Here is a 15,843-nt window from a genome sequence, read left to right as displayed (position 1 = left end):
AATAAAAGCACTTTATCTGTTATCAAAACACAAAAATGTTGTGCTTTAATTAACACAATTTGCAGGACTTTGGATTGGCACTGATTTTCGGAAGCACTCAAAAGATTTTACTCTTTAGCCTCAGTAAGTACTTTCTTGCATTTTGAATTTCAAATCATGTGTCTGAAGAGCACACAGCAACACTATGTGTTCTGGATGTCGATGTTTCACACCCATTGCCCATAGTTTAGAGCGTACCAGAGAACATTTTTAGCCCTCTATCAATAAGCACAGCTAGCTGGGATTCTTCAGCGTACCAGCTTTGCACCGCTGCCCAGACACAGCCACCAGCATATGGCTACTTCTTTAAATTCTGTTTAAGGAGAAATTCCTCCACTCCTTTTTTTGGCATTGTTTCCTTCTTATCCGAAGCAATTAATAAACAAAGCACAGAACAAGAATGGGCTCCTGAAATCCAAAGTAAATGAAGGATCAAACTTGACACTGTTAGCACCACAAATCAAGCTTAAGAGCACACTGTGTCATTGACTCAACAATCTGAAGAAAGGCTAATTCATACCAGATTATTCCATGTAACATCCTGTAATCCTGTAACGCATTTAAAACAAAGTTGTGTGGGACGTAGTAGAGTCTGTTATTCTCCCTTAAAATCTTTCATAGTTTTGGCGAGAGTTTACATGTAGCTTGGAAAACAATCATACGACCTTCTGTTTGCCTGCACAGAGTTTTTCCTCTATGTGTTGTCAAAGCAACTGGTACAGTCTAACAACAGGATGGTTTCTGAAGGAATTAAAACAGCTCCTTGTCTCTGGCTGTGTTCTCACATTGTGGTTTATATGCAGGTTTTTTAGGGAGGAGGGAGGACAGGCTCCGTTTCAGTGCACATGTTAGGAAAACTGCAGGACCTTTAGTCTGAAGCTCCCTCTGCTTCAAGTCTTACCCACGATAGACTCCCTGCTAGTTCTGGGTCTGTGCCAGCTATCTCAAAAGGCAGGTTATCTATAGACTTGAAAATACTTTCAAGTATGGGGAATTTTATAAACAAGCTAATTTTTCTAATGTTCTCATAATGGCCTTTAAGATGTTTACAGCTTCAGAGGAAATGAAGACCTGAGAAATCTCTCAGTTTTAAAAAAGGAAAATAATATTCCAGAGTCTTCCTGAAGAATATACATGCATGTCAGGATATTTTTTGCGTTCTGACAATATCTTACCTATTCCTTCATTAAAAAAAATAACCCATATTTTGAGATACCGTATTGAAAGCAAACAAGTAGAGTCAAAGCCGCAGAAGAACAAAACTCGACTGAAACCCACCTATTTTCCACCCATGCTAGTGAAGCTTCCTCCATCACAGCCAAGTGGCTGTCATGGACTTCCAGGGCGATTTGCCTCATGGCTGTGGCAGGACAGCACTCATTTCCAGCTACAGCCCTAAACACTGCTTACAGACAGGACACGTCCCTGGTCAGAGTGGGGCACACCAACAGCATGATCCCCTTGGCACTGCATACATTAGGGCAGGGGCACAACCAGGTTGCAAAACTAAGAAATATGCTGTTACGTTTTGCTATACAGGTTAAAAAAAAAAAGAAAAAAAGAAAAAAAATGTGTAATGGTGAGCTTTTTAACTTTTTTTAAAACTTTTTTTTATTCTTACAAACCCATTTGCATTGGTACTTTTTGTTTAATTTCAGGACTTGGGACACCAGCAACAGTCAACCTCTAGGCTTGCAGTGCAACAGTGAAGTGTCCAGCGCTATGAAGTCCAGCTGCGTGCACAACAAAGTCCTTTCCCAGCAACATACAAATACAGAAAAATATGTAGCAAAATAAGCTGAATAAATTATAAATACTTGAGAAATGTGGTGCAAAATGTAACATAAGGAGAGCTGAACTAAGGCACTTGTTTTCATTCGTTACTGAGGACACCCTCTCTGTTATCGCATCGTCACTCCTCAGTGAGAAGGTCATCCAAATCAGCATCTGCTCCCCAAATCTGAAAATACAGAACCGTGTATGAGACGGACACCATCTTGTACTTCACAGTGCATGACTCAAAGGTGTAACCAAAGTTCTCCTGATAAACACAGCATCAGCAAATATTTAAACTCCTCCTTCGTCCCGGTTTTCAACTTGTCAGTTGTGTGAAAAGAAGTCACCAGTTTATTTTAAGCAAAAACATCTTCGCAGAAGTCCCTGTTGGCTGCTACTAGCCAGACAGGATCTACATGCAAGCCTGGGGAGCAGGGAGCGGTATCAAAGTGTGCTGAGTGACAAAAACCAGAGCAGCCCTCTCCAGCCCCAGATCCAGCCCCAAAACAGACTGCCTGCAAAGGTGGGACGGGCACGCAAGCCTGTCACGAGTTTGACAGGTGCTCACAACAGCGAATCGTATTGTTACAGAGTCCACTGAACAAAAAAAAAATAAAAATAAAAAAAAGACAAAACACACCATTGATGTTGCAGTATTATGTCTTTGAAATGGATGTGAGAACGAGAAAACTGAGATCCTAAGTTAAACAGTAGCGAACACGCCACCAAGTTTTCACACGAGTGCTCTTGTGCATCTCTGACTAATCGGGTAAGTGGAGTCAAACCCAAATCAAGACCTCAAAAATTCACTTCAAGAGGGGAAAAGCAAAGCCCACGCTACTCATTCTCCTTGTTCCCTCAAAAAAAAAAAAAAAAAAAAAAAAAAAAGAACGATTCCACAAGCCACAGCAATGCGAGCCTACGCACATCCATGTTTCGCTGGCAAAACCGAAGTGCCTGCTTAAAAACCACCAGATTTAGGGCAGTCTCCGGGACGGTGGCCTCGGCGCGCTGGCTGTCTCCCTCCCGAGACGGGCCTCACTCCAGGAGCAGGACTGCGGCCGCCTCCCCCTGCCCGGCCGGGTCCCCTCGGCTCCCCTCGCCCGGCCGGCGTCAGTATCGGGGGGCGGCGGGGGGCGGCGGGGCGGCGGCGGGCGGTGCGGGGCCGCCCCCGGGGCAGCCGCAGCATCGCAGGGTGTAGTTGCGGCCGCCGTTGTTGTCCCAGAACTCGCCCTGCGCGCTGCGGTAGCGGATGGCGAAGTGGAGGGCAGAGCCCTCCCGCAGGCTCGGCGGGACGCACAGGGTGAAGCCGTAGCGCTCGGCCGGCGGGTCGGGGGGCAGGGGGGCGGCCGGGACGTCCACGAAGGAGAGCCACTCGTTGAAGGTGTAGCGCACCGTCACCTCCTTGAGGCCGGGGCCGCCCAGCACTTGCACGGTGCCCCGCACGTCGGTGGGCGCCGCGGGCCGCCCGAGCCGCTCCAGGCAGACGCGCTGCCGCCGCAGCCGCTCGGCGCTGGGCTCCCCGCCGTCGGGGAAGTCGGGCACCAGGAGCAGGGCGGGCGGCTGAGGGTCCCCGCCGGGCGGCGGCGGGTCCCGCTCCTCGCCGGGCGGGCTCTGCAGGTGGGACAGCGCGGCGGGCGGCACCTGCGGCTCCTCGGCGTCGCTGAAGTGCTTGACGCTGGCGAGGCTCAGCCCCAGCGAGTCGGCGAACTGCACCCGCTTCTTGCACTTGCCGCAACAGTCTTCGCCCGCCGCCGCCTCCCCCTCCTCTTCCTCCTCCTCCCCCTCCTCTTGCCGCTCGCCGGGCCCGGGGGACGGCGGCCGCCCGCAGCGCCGCAGCTCCAGCAGCACCAGCCGCTCCCCCGCCGCCTCCCGCTTGGCGTCGCGGGGCACCGTCGGGGCCGCGCCGCGGAGCCGCCGCTCCTCCGCCGCCAGCTCCTGCCGCGGCCGTGCGGGGCTCGCCATGGCGGGGCGCCCCGCTGGGCCCGTCCCGGCCGCCCCTGTGCCGGCAGGCGGACGGGCCGGCACCGCTTTATCCGGCGCCCCCGCCGCAGGCCCCGGGCGGGGGGCGCGCCCCCCCCACCCCCCCCGCCGGGCCCGGAGCCTCCCCGCGGGGCCGGGGCTGGGGCTGGGGCGGCTGCGGGCGGGGGCGGGACCTCCCTGGACGGGCAACGCGGAAACAGCCGCGACGGGCCGCCCCGCACGTCCTCCCGCCCGCCGGGGGCCGCCGTTACCAGGGCGCGGAGGAGCGAGCGGAGAGCAACGCTGGCCCCTGCCTTGCGGGGGCTGCGGGAGGCGGCGGCAGCGGGGAGAGGAGCCCCGGGGGGCCCGCCGGGGTCCCCCCGCCGCCCGCCCCGTCCCGCACTGTCAGGCCGGGGGAAAACGCGAGGCCGTGGGTGCTGGAGCAGACTTGGTTATTGCTATAATTAATTTTTATTATTATTGTCATCATCATCATCATCATCGTAATTTAGGCTTCCACCCGTCGGACATTCAGGATTAAGCAGGAGCCCCCCCAGCCCCCATGCTGGCAGCACCGAGGAGCTCCAGCCGTGCCCGCGGCGCACGGGCGGGAGGCGGCGGGAGCTGAGCGGCCCCTCGGGACCGGGGCTGAGCCGCCGCCCTGCCGCCGGCCCGGGCGACAGTAGCGCGGGGTCCTGTTTTGTGGGACCCGTGGCTTAAGACTCCTGGCTTTTGTGTTTAATTTGGTTTCCACCCATCCTAGCTGCAGCGAAAAAGTTTTGAGACCAGAGCTCGAGGACAAAAGCCCAAAGGTAAAACAAACTGCGAAGGCATTACATTTTTAAACTATGATGCATTTTGTAAGCAAATCTCTTTATTTTTTTACCTGCACTCGGTACTAACAGTATCCGTGGAAAATCGAGTCCAAAGGCTCAGGAGGCACACACGTGACCTCTTAGAAGGTCAGACTGTCGTTAAAGTTTCCAGTTAAAAAATCAAGGAGGAAAATCAAAATAAATGCATTACCTTTTAATCAAATAAAGAGAAGTAGAATCCCTCTTAGTTTTATTTTCTAGGCACTATGGATAGTAAACAGCATACTCATAACGAGATACTTTCATTAGTACGGTGAGATCCGCATCTGAGAAGTTTCCAAACTTGGTTCTGTCCACTGTGTGTGCCACAGTATTGTCTGGGGGTGATTTGCATGGATGATTGCAAAAATACTACATTACGAAACTCCCCTCCAATCTTTTTCTTATGGAAAAGACACTAAAAAGCATATGCAAATAACACGGTGCTTTCTGAAGCAATATACTCCCACTATGGATGTAGCAAGGAGAGTTTTTTTGTTTGTTTTGCATAGTTTGTTTTATTTTTAGCATCAATCTGGTTGCCAAAAAACAGCCTCCCAGTGTGAGTGAAAACAGTGCAGTTCAACTGAGTGTGCAGTCTGGGTCTCACAGAGGAATGAATATCAAAGCAGCAGAAACACCACGAAACAGTTTTCTTAGCAGATACTGCTGTGAGGATGTTCTTACTACACCTTGACGGAAGAGCTGAACAGCAAAATGTTACGTAGAAGTGCCAGCAATCTTATTACTCGTTTGTAGTTTGGGTTAGAGCATTGTAAGAAGAGGAATGAAGGACAAACATTCTGGCTGGCACCCGCTGTGCTAATGGAAAACATGACAAACACCACTTTACCATCAACTGCTCATCACCAGCACTCTAGGGCGAGGTGCCCCATCCAGCAGGCTGTTGGATAAACCCTTCATAGGAGCATTTCTTTGCCTAGTCCGCTCCAAGTGATCTGGTGTGCCACTATTTCGGCTCTTTGAACTAATCAGTCTCAAATTAATGGTAGTAAACCCCAGAGCATGGTCCTGAGTTACTCATCTGAGATCTGTGATGCAACACAAGGAGGATCATGACTGTCTTCTTCCTGCTGACAGGAAAGGTGCTGGTGTCACCTGCTTTCACCATCACTCCCGACCTGCCAGTGGCTGCAACAGAGCAGGGAATGAAAATTTTGGGCCACTCTCCTGTTAACATGCACTGTGATGAAAACGGGTTGCAATGCAGGTGCTTTCTCACCTGTCCCTGGAAGTGAGGCCTCATGACTCACGTATCTGAGGCTTGTGGCACCTCAAAATTAACAAGCTGGAAAGAAAAGTAAATGAATAGATGATGTGTAGATAGGCGTGCTTAGTACTTACAATATGTTTTAGATCCTTTTCATAAAATACAACACTACTACTTTATTTTCTTGAAGTGTTATCTATTTTATGGTGAGGAAAACAGAAGTGAAGAAATCAGTCCTTACTTCCTCGTGTGGAACCTTCCCCAGCTTGCCAAATCATTAACAAATGTTTTAAGCAGCAAAGGGAAAAAAATATGCCATTTGCTCATAAGGCAAAACCATGTGGACTACTAGAAATTACAGAATAATGTGTGAGGTTTAAGCAAAATAAGGGACAGGAGAAAGCAAAACTAACTGTAAATATTGATAAGAGTTAAGTCATAGGGTAGCAGTTAATACATATTTCTTATATGTTCCATAACTCTGGAAAACAGGCCTACAAAAAGAACCACCATTCACAGAAATTAAGCAAAAGCAGTTAAGGCAATATGAACGTGCAGGAAAATAATTAAAATTAGGTAATTAAAGGCATACAAAGTTGGATTTTGAGTCGGAATCAATCGTTACCATTTTGAAAGGGGTAATTTAAAATCAGATAAACCTGTAGAACAGATGTTCAATTTTGCAACAAACCATGCCAGAGGACATTAGTTAAGGAGGCATTTAGTGTCTCTTACGTACTTCGAAATGGCTTCTCTTAAAAGAACAGGATAACCACGATCTCAGGCTTCTAATTACCACATTTGTTATTAAAGAAGATGTTGAGATAAAAGCAGAGAGATTTCTTAGTAATAGAGAGAGACAGCATATTTGTAGTCAGGAGGCATTTTGCATTCCCTGACCTTGGACCGAATGTGTTTAAGGTCATAAACTACACACAGGATCAACACAGCACCATCCTCTTTCATTTTCCCCCATCTTGTTTCCCATTTGCCCACCTTGATCTCATCCTGCATTCAACACACACATCTTGTAGGAGTATTTGCATCCTCAGAAGAAAACTGAAAATGAAATTTAAAAAAAAGAATGCAAAAATCACTGGTAAGCAATCCGTGTTTTTCTCACTATGATTGCATGGGAATGTATTTCTCAGTACTCATTAGATTGGAGATTTTTTGGTTTGGAGCTCTATTTGCTATGCAGATTTATAAATTGATCAAGCTGCTTGGATCAATAGTTGTCGTCATTTGAAAACAAAATGAACGATAAAATATTTGTTTGCAGACACCCAGAGTCAATTAACTGGAGGGTTCTGTGGATTCAGTTCAACCACACAGTGTAATACTGAAGCCCATTCAAATACTGTTCATCCTTCCTTTTAAAGCACTTTTGCTATTAGCTTCAACCTTCAAATCCAAAACTAGTAAAATTCTCAGTTAGTCCAAGGGGAAAGTATTCTGCTTTTGAATGTACCTAGTTCAAATATGTGAGATCTCTCCAATTTCCTACTTAAGTCTTTGGTAGGAAAATCCCCAATGACAATAGCTTATAAGAAAATGTGAATGAGTCATAACTCTTAAGCACTATGAAACAATTTACAGGGATTTAGAAATGTGCAGGGATTATCACAGTTCACACACAAAATTAATACCATCTTTTCCCAAATGCTAGCAGCATTCGTACTTGCTTCACTTTGAAAATTATGTAGTTCGTCATCTCAGTTTGAACAGTCATGTTCCTTTTACAGAAATGTCAGCAAGGATATTAATAGCCTCCTCAATTATTTTTAACAAAAAATAAAATGCTCCCTATCCCATCAGAAATTTTAATTTCTCTGTGTTTCTAATAAGGATGGGATTTTGGTTTACTGCGTTTATGAGGATGGTCAAACACTGAATGAAAATCTCAGTGGGTCCATACAATTAGAATAGAAATTATTCAGAAGTTAGATTATTAGACGTAATTTTCTTCCTTATACAGGAAAACCAAGCAGCTGTACTTCAAAAAGGCATGCATTAGATCTGTAATGGGAAAAGTATTGAAATGGAAACGAGTAAATGGAAGTGATTGCTTTAGTTTCCAGCTCTTAAATACAAAGATTTAAATGTAATTTCTTCAGGATGCTCAGCAAGCACAAACCTTCAGAGTTTTGAGTTGCTCAGACAATCACTTTTAGAGATCTCTGCTGTATATTTTTTCTTGTGTGTCGACAGACTTTCATCTGATGTTCCTTATGGGATGTAGAGATTTCTTTAAATACAGGAAAACATACTTACTCCATTTTCCTGAACTACAGCAATGGCTGTGTTTCCTATAATGGTGTTGAATATCCTTTTCAATTACAAATACTGAGTATTTGGCAATAAGGAAAGGAATGTCCCTTCATTTGGGTGAAATGCTAACCTCCTGGAAGGTGGAGTTTTGTAATTGATTTCAGTAGGTCAAAGATTTCCCTGCCTCTGATATAAAATTAAAGCCATTCTTCATGAAAAGTAAATATATAGTAATGGTACAAAGGATTCTAAATTCAGAGTAGAGTTGGCATTAACTGTGACAAAACCATGTTGAACAAAAGTCGTCTCTGCACTAAGATTCCTGAAGTGTTGCTTGGATCTTGTGGCTCTTAGAGGTGTCAAGATTTGGCTTAATACCTTTGATACTTATAGGTATTTATCTAAACTTTTTATAAAATCTTAAGGCATTTGTCAGTCAGTAAACCATACGATGATAAAAACCCCTCCCATATACAAGCTGCCGTCCTCCCTTCCTTATAGACTAACTGCTGCATTTCAACAATTTAACCCAAATAAACAGTCTTTGAAAAGGAAAAGTTCAGATTATCAGTGCGAAAAAATGGTTTCAGCTTCCAAAATGTACTCACAGCATAGGAGTTGAAAAGGGTTTTGTTTTAGGGGTTTTGTTTGTTTTAATGTGGATCTCCAGAAAGTTGCAGAACCGCATCTCTTTCAAAAGTTTCTGATGAACACTAGGATCGAGGTTCTCACATGTAAAACCTCTATGTATACGGTGTTTTTTGTTTGGGTTTGTTTTCGTTTGTTTGGGGATTTGTGTGTGGGTTTTTTGTTTGTTTTTGTTTTGCAATCTAGGAAAAATATAATTTGGATCAAAATCTTGCCCTACCTTATGCTAGTATTGCTTTGGACTTCTGTGCGAAAGAAGCTCCATCTTACCCACAGTATGTTGATACGAAGAGCATTCTACCCCTAAAACTATTGCTAAGCTATTAAAATAATTAATTTTTTCTTGCTGTCTCTCTTAAATTGCTGGATTTTGCTCCTGTTCTGCCACCTTGCAGTCTGCCTTCAGAAATACAAAACCAAAGTCTTCTTAAAACTCTGTAAAGAAACTTATTCAGACAGAAGATACGTTTACCTCTTGTCTAAGGATACTCCAAAATTCCAAATGCTTGATATACCCTCCAAAACGTACTCCTAGAAACTACGTACAACATGACAAAACAACTTGTCTTTAGACCACCTCTTTGAGTTGTTAGCACATGAATATTACATGTCTGAGACATTAAATTTGCCCCCCTCTCCTTTCTTCCCCCTCTAGGGCATTAGATTTTTTTACCCATTGGAAACGAGACATGAAAATGGAAAACAACATGAACTTGTACCCACATAAATTCTGCTTTGTATTTCTGTGTTTGTTACAAGCAGCAAGGTGTGTAACTCACTCAAAATCAATAGTGGCATGAACTCATTTGGTCTCTCCTAGGACACAGCAGAATTTGCCAGCTGGTCAGAAGGACCTTCATGACGTCGGCTGGCAAAACCTTGCTAGTCTTCAGTGTTGGGTTTGACGTGGCATAATGAAATGCTAACCTGACCTCATCAGCTCAGATACCTCCCTGTCCTTTGGGAAAACAGAGTTGTGCAATATAGCCTGTTTTAATAACTGCTGGCAAATGCAGGCCAACCTTTTCAGTCCAGCAATCACAGCCCGGTAAGTTGTATGTAAGTTCCATTTTTTTTCACTTGGCTTTAAACAGAGGAATAGGCTTTCCAAGTAATCTTGCTGTAAAAATTCTACATTAAAAATTGTTTGCTTGAATGTGTATTTTTTCAGACTGTCAGAAAAGGAGTAAATTCAACCCTGTCTGTCTTCATGTCCCAAGGACAGCCTTAGTTACATTTTGTTCTCAATTGTTTAGCTATGATAGTAGATAGTAAAACAGGTATCTGATAGAGTATATCCTGTAAGAGAGACAGTCATTTATATCGATTCTCATGACTTATGAACATCATAACTTCAGTTGATGTATATATATACCAGTGACTAGGTATATGTAACAAAATACTGCTCAAAGCACAAAAAAGAGACTTCAGAGTTGAATTTCAGTGAACAAAATAGATTTTGTAGTGGGCTGAATAGAGATTTGTTTTTCTAAAGAATGCTAATAGTTGTTACAGTAGGAAAAAGAGCAGAAACACTTGCTACTTTAATATTAGTGTCCTGTTCTAAAAGGTAAGCCTGTACTTGAAAACTCTCAAGTACATGAACAAGAAACAGGACTACACAGCCCAGTGCTGCAAAAGTAAAGGACTGGCACAATATCTGTCATTAACAGTATGCAAAAAGAAGTCACTGAAATAGCTGTCTGTGAATGCAGGGATGCTTCATCCTGCATCACCAGAAGTAAAAATAAAAAGAGAGTTTTTTATTTAATTGACTATAAATACAGTTAAAGTCCCACAGTCCCATAGGTTCAGCACCTTCATCAGGAAAGGCAGAAAAGAAGCTCCATCTGGTGGTGTGGTTGATTGTAATTGCTTTTCAATTTCATCTAATTATAAATACATTCCTCTTCCGCAACAAAATGAAAAATTGAAGTAACGTGTAAAAGATCACCTGTTGTGCAAGTGGAACCAGCATTGTCTAACACTTTAAGATCGGAAAACACTCTAAAATTGGGATCTTCTTCTATATGAAGCAAATCAGTTGAAGCCTTTCAGTACAAGGCACAAATGATCCTGTTAGGGTACTAATCTAGGATAGAAACAGATCATCAAACAAAAATGGAAGGGTGCATTAGCACACTTAAAGAGGTGACCTGCTGCACTCTGGGGTGGGGAGAAGAGAATGCAGAAATCACTGGTTAAAGAATGGAGGAGGTGTGTGGATATGAAGTCAAGGTTGCTGCTGAACCTGCCACATAAAAGCTTATGGAATATTTACAGAGGTATTAAAAAGAATGTTGCTGTCTCATAATAAGGAAATAAACCATTCTTTAGTTAGTATTTTTTATAAGAAATTAAGTTTTCTTCAATGAGTAAATGTCAATTTTGTTGAAAAGATGCTACTTCCTGTCTTGAAAAAAAAATCTTGAACTGTTCTAGCTATAATTGATTTGCAACATCTTACTATGAAAAACAAAGTAGATGCTTGAATCAATTTATGTAGTAAAATGACTAAATTTTATGAAGCTGTTTTCTTCTTCTCTGCCTCCACTATATTCTTATTGCCTGAGCTGTGAAAATTGTAGACATGGACAAAATCAATAAAGGAACCTGGATGCACAGAACAGCTTAGCAAAAATAAAAGATCAGTCTGACCAACACCTATACTGGCTATTTGTGAACAATTGCTGAACAAAATGCTGGTGGCCAGGTAAAATAATTTAACCTAAGCTAATAAATAATTTCAGCTAGTATTTAATTGCAAATATCTGTGTACATGCAACATCTGAGTAATTTCAGCAGTCACTGCTTTGCAGGGTTGGGAGACACATTACCCCAAGCTGATGTTATAAAATGTTATAAGCATTGTAAAATATAAACCTAATTGGGTAAATGATGCTAGGTGTAACCACTGAAATTCTATGCCTCGTTTCACATATAAACTCATGTCTGATACTGCTCCTTCAAGAACCCACGGCAATTTCTCTCAAGACAGTATTCTAGCCCACGTTTGTGCTAAAACCCAGCAATCTTAAACACAGATATACATAAACCTTGTCCTGCAAACTCAGTAAAAAAAAAAAAAAAATACAGTTTGTCTACTCTTTTGTAGTGCCCACATTTCAGTGGGCAGTATGCTGCATTTCATCAAATCAATGCATCATTACCTTTTTTTTAAAGAGCAGAACAGAGTTTAGTATTAATTACCCACCAAAAAAAAAAAAATCCATGTTGAAAGAATGATGGGAATACAGATTCAACTAAAAATTGCCTGAAGTCACACTGCCTTTATAACCTTAATGGAGCCCTTTTTTTTTTTTTTTTTTGAGCGTATCACTTAGGTTACAGCCTTTAATTATGCATTTTAGGCCATTTTTGTCTCAAGACTATCTCATTAAGCACACAAGATAGACAGCTACTCAGTGGTGTTGTCACTGCTTTTCTCTATACTGCTTGAAGTGTAGCTGTAGGCCTTACTTACTGAACAGTATTCCAGTCCTGCTCCAGAGATGTGACTGGATTTCCTCACAGGATCTCAAATTGTGCTCAGCACCACAGTATCTTCAAGTGCCTCCAAAATAGTAGACTACTATGAGATGAAGTATTCCTGATTTTACCATTAGAGAGCTGAGCTGCAGAAAGGCCAAGGTGGAAAGTGCCTGTTTATTCTAAGTACTCATTTTGGAGGTGTGCAACTTGACTGTTAAGTTGCTTATGAGTATAGAATACTTTTCATGGACTCAGAGCATCACTCCTTTTGATTTCAGCTGGAGCTCCAAGTGCTCAGTACCTCTGAAATCTGACTGCTTGGGTTACCGGGGTAGAAAGTTAGCCACATGCAACAGGTATCCAAGTTAGTTTAAGCAATTTGCATAGCATTGCTAGGTGCTTAATGTCAGGAGCAGCAATAAAATTTAGTCCCTTTAGGGTAGAAAATCACTTGCCTCCATGGTAGGACCATCCTTTGCCTTCCTGCGTTCTTTGTAAGTTGAAGCAAATGAAGTCTTAACCTCTCCAGCCATGTATGTAGTATGTGATCATGGCATTAAAATCTTATCAATGAATGTTATCATTATTCATATCATCATGAATTGGAATTGCAACCTTAATAAAGTTCTTTTAAACTCTTTCTTCGTAGTACTGGCTTGGCACAATTCAGAGCAGTTCCTTTTGCAAGCCATCTGCAGATAATACATAGGTCACATTTTTGTATTTAAGAATAAGTTTAGCTAAATATGTTTCCTTTGCTGGTATCTGGAATCTAATCTGCTGTAACTGCTTCTGTCTCCATTTTCATATCCAACTAAAACAAAAGGACAAATCCCACATGTCTCCTATTTCTTTTCGCTCCCAAACTGAGGATACATTTAAAGGCTGCTACTTCCATGATTCAGCGCATCCTTTCTAATGTCTCTGTAATATGATAGACTGTGAACACAACCTAATGGTGCCAAAACTGAGTTATCTTTTTACTCGGTGAAGCAGAAGGACTCAACTCACTTCAGTTTGAAAATACTTCACAAAGAAGCCACTCCTTGTAAGGAGTTCAAAAACAATTCAGTTGAAAGAAGAAAGTTTGTTTCCAAAACAAAGATGTTCTTGAAGAAGAAGGTGCCATTCACACCCTGCTGTCTCCTTGCATTTCATTTCACTTAATGCTGTTTTCAACTTATCCCACCAAGTGAAGAAGAAATGGCATTTCTTACTTCTTCCACAAGAAGGATGCCTTCATTCCCCAAAAGAAGTCCCTTCCTTTTCACTCCAAAGGTTTATCTTGGCCAAATGTAGAGCGTTTTTATTTAATTGTGAAGCCTGTGTCACTTTCCAATTTGAAGATTAATGACTATGTAAAATTTTATGTCTCTTTCCTGCCGTATGTTCAGGGGGTTTTATCATTTTGGTTTACAGCTGAACCCATGTAGTCATCATTTCTTGATTCATATGACAGAACAGGAAGATCCATAAAGTAGTAGTTCAACTACAACAAGATGCAAATCACTTTCTTTATTTTTCACATTTAAGTGCAGTGGATAAAAGCAGTGAAATGGTGACCTTTCAGTATGTTCTGCAGAGAGCTCTAATCCTCCAGGCAACCAGTGGAATCTAAAATGTATGTTTATACTCTTATCTATGCTTCTGTGTCTCATATATTCTTACTTGTTTATAGTCATATACATATAGGGTTTTTTACATATACATATACATGTGTGTATTTACATTAATCTGATAGTTACCCTTCACACAGTCTTTTCAATACTTTCTGAACCAAATGTGCTTCTTCTGATCCTATGAGCTGGTTAAACATTAGCTGCTGTCAAGCACTGTTGGAGGGTGGGGGCAGGGATCATTTTTTTAGTGTATTTCTAGACTAAAACTTTAAATCTTGCTCAAATGAATGAAATGTACAATTCTAATTTTAAACTTGTGTCCTTCACTTTTGATAATGCCACACTGGTCCCTAAACATTTAGATCCTGGTGAAAATACTACTGTTACCTGGGATCATGCTTTTTGTTTGTTCAGGTTTCTTTGATCTTGGGTTATTTTAAATTACTACACAGTTTCTGTTCCTTGATTTCGCACATAATATTGGAGAGAGAAATCGAGAATGCAAGCACTCCAGTAGCTGCTTTTTGACGAACTGTGTGCAGGCTGAGACAAGATCTCCATCCAGCCATGGGGAAACAGGCTTCCAGCTGGCTCAGAGAACAGCCTCCTCTCTCTGTGGCTTTCTGCCTCTGCTGGAAACGTCTCCAGCTTCTCTTTGCTTGAAACCAGCAACCACATGACTCAAAAGCTGTATGGTAAAAGGGCGACTGAAATTTTACTGCTCTAAACCTGCAAGGCCACACTTCTCTGCCCATCCTCGGTGGAAACACCTACCGCCAACCCCACATGAGGCTGCAGAAGTGTGAAGTGCAGCATGGGACCTTTTATGGTTTGGAGGTGCCAGAGGAACAGTTTATTGGGGGAAAAATGCCAGTGGCAATCAAATACTTACTACCAATATGCATTAACAAACAAAGGACTGCACAATAACAGGTACAGGAAATATTACTGATTTACTGATGCAAATGCAAATCCTCTCCTTGAAGCAGTCTGGAAGCTGGAGGTGTGACCGGAAAAAAATACTCTGCACTGGTCTTAAAAGAAAATGCATTCTATTTCTAAATTTACACACTTTTTATTTTTAAGGTGTGTACAGGAAGGTCTGCTTAGTTTTATTTTTCTTTTGCTCTACATTCTGAATCTTCATGACAGTGTATTAAAGTAATAGTGTGGTCTGCTGCAATCCCAGGAGCAGCACTTATGTTTCTAGAAATTAAATGCTCTAAGGATACTACCAAGATAATTTGTGCAGGGACAACTAATATCCTTTAGCACACCAATTCATACAACTGGAAAAATTATGTACATATTGAGAACAAAACTGCTCTGATGAGGTTAAAACGATCATGTTAACTGGTTAGTCAATTTGAGGAGAAATAATGCCTGTTACATGTAGTGCCAGGAAAAGAGACCTTAGCAATGGAAAAGGCAGCATTTTTTCATCATCTTGTAAAGGAACAAGGAGAAGGACACATATTTATTGCCTGTGGAAGGTTGAGGTGGGTGTGGCAGTGCTCCCTAGGACATTTCTCAGAAGATGAAGGGGCAACCAGAGGAACATGGCCACAGATTGTTACCTACTGCAAGGAAGTGTGAATAGAGAACAGAGTGCATGTGCCTTATTTAGCCATAATGTGAAAGCCAGTTGATTTGTTTAGGAGGAAACAGAAAGTGCATGATAATTCCCCCGTACCATGCAGGTCCCTGACAAAATTTGATCCTTAGGAGGCAAGTGGAGGTGAAGACCCTGCTGGAATATAGGTGAAATACACTCCTGTTCCCCAGAACCTTATTGAAGGAATTCTCCCTCACATTTCTTCTCCCACTGTAATACCACAAAACTGAGCGAGTATGAGGTTTCCCAGATTACAGAGGGCTTTAAAAGAAACAGATCAGATGGTTGGTTGTTTGGGGTTTTTTAATTGCATTTTGAACCAAATCCAAGCACTTT

General features: G+C 42.6%; 1 protein-coding gene and 1 long non-coding RNA gene across 3 annotated transcripts; one reads left to right on the top strand and one right to left on the bottom strand.

Annotated features, from left to right (window-relative positions):
- Positions 1–1,364: 1,364 nt before the first annotated feature.
- Positions 1,365–3,893, bottom strand: PPP1R3G (protein phosphatase 1 regulatory subunit 3G). The gene has a single exon (XM_027902211.1). It carries the CDS (start codon positions 3,778–3,780, stop codon positions 2,929–2,931), a length of 852 nt encoding a protein of 283 aa, XP_027758012.1. The 5' UTR covers positions 3,781–3,893; the 3' UTR covers positions 1,365–2,928.
- A 5,942-nt stretch (positions 3,894–9,835) lies between these two features.
- LOC114067032 lies at positions 9,836–13,391 on the top strand. Of its 2 annotated transcripts, none has more exons than XR_003573303.1 (2): positions 9,836–12,432; positions 13,270–13,391. It is a non-coding gene; the product is annotated as an uncharacterized LOC114067032 (long non-coding RNA). The 2 variants fall into 2 exon arrangements; XR_003573305.1 differs by having other exon boundaries at positions 13,267–13,391.
- Positions 13,392–15,843: the final 2,452 nt, after the last annotated feature.

The sequence above is a fragment of the Empidonax traillii genome, unplaced genomic scaffold (genome assembly GCF_003031625.1).
Source record: "Empidonax traillii isolate 1590-97213 ecotype Southwest subspecies unplaced genomic scaffold, ASM303162v1 scaffold850:size379550, whole genome shotgun sequence".
Classification (NCBI taxonomy): domain Eukaryota; kingdom Metazoa; phylum Chordata; class Aves; order Passeriformes; family Tyrannidae; genus Empidonax; species Empidonax traillii.
This window is presented reverse-complemented; position numbering and strand designations above follow the sequence as displayed.

What these genes read in the sequence shown, in the direction of transcription:
- PPP1R3G (XM_027902211.1), bottom strand. Translation starts at nt 3,780, where the DNA reads ATGGCGAGCCCCGCACGGCCGCGGCAGGAGCTGGCGGCGGAGGAGCGG.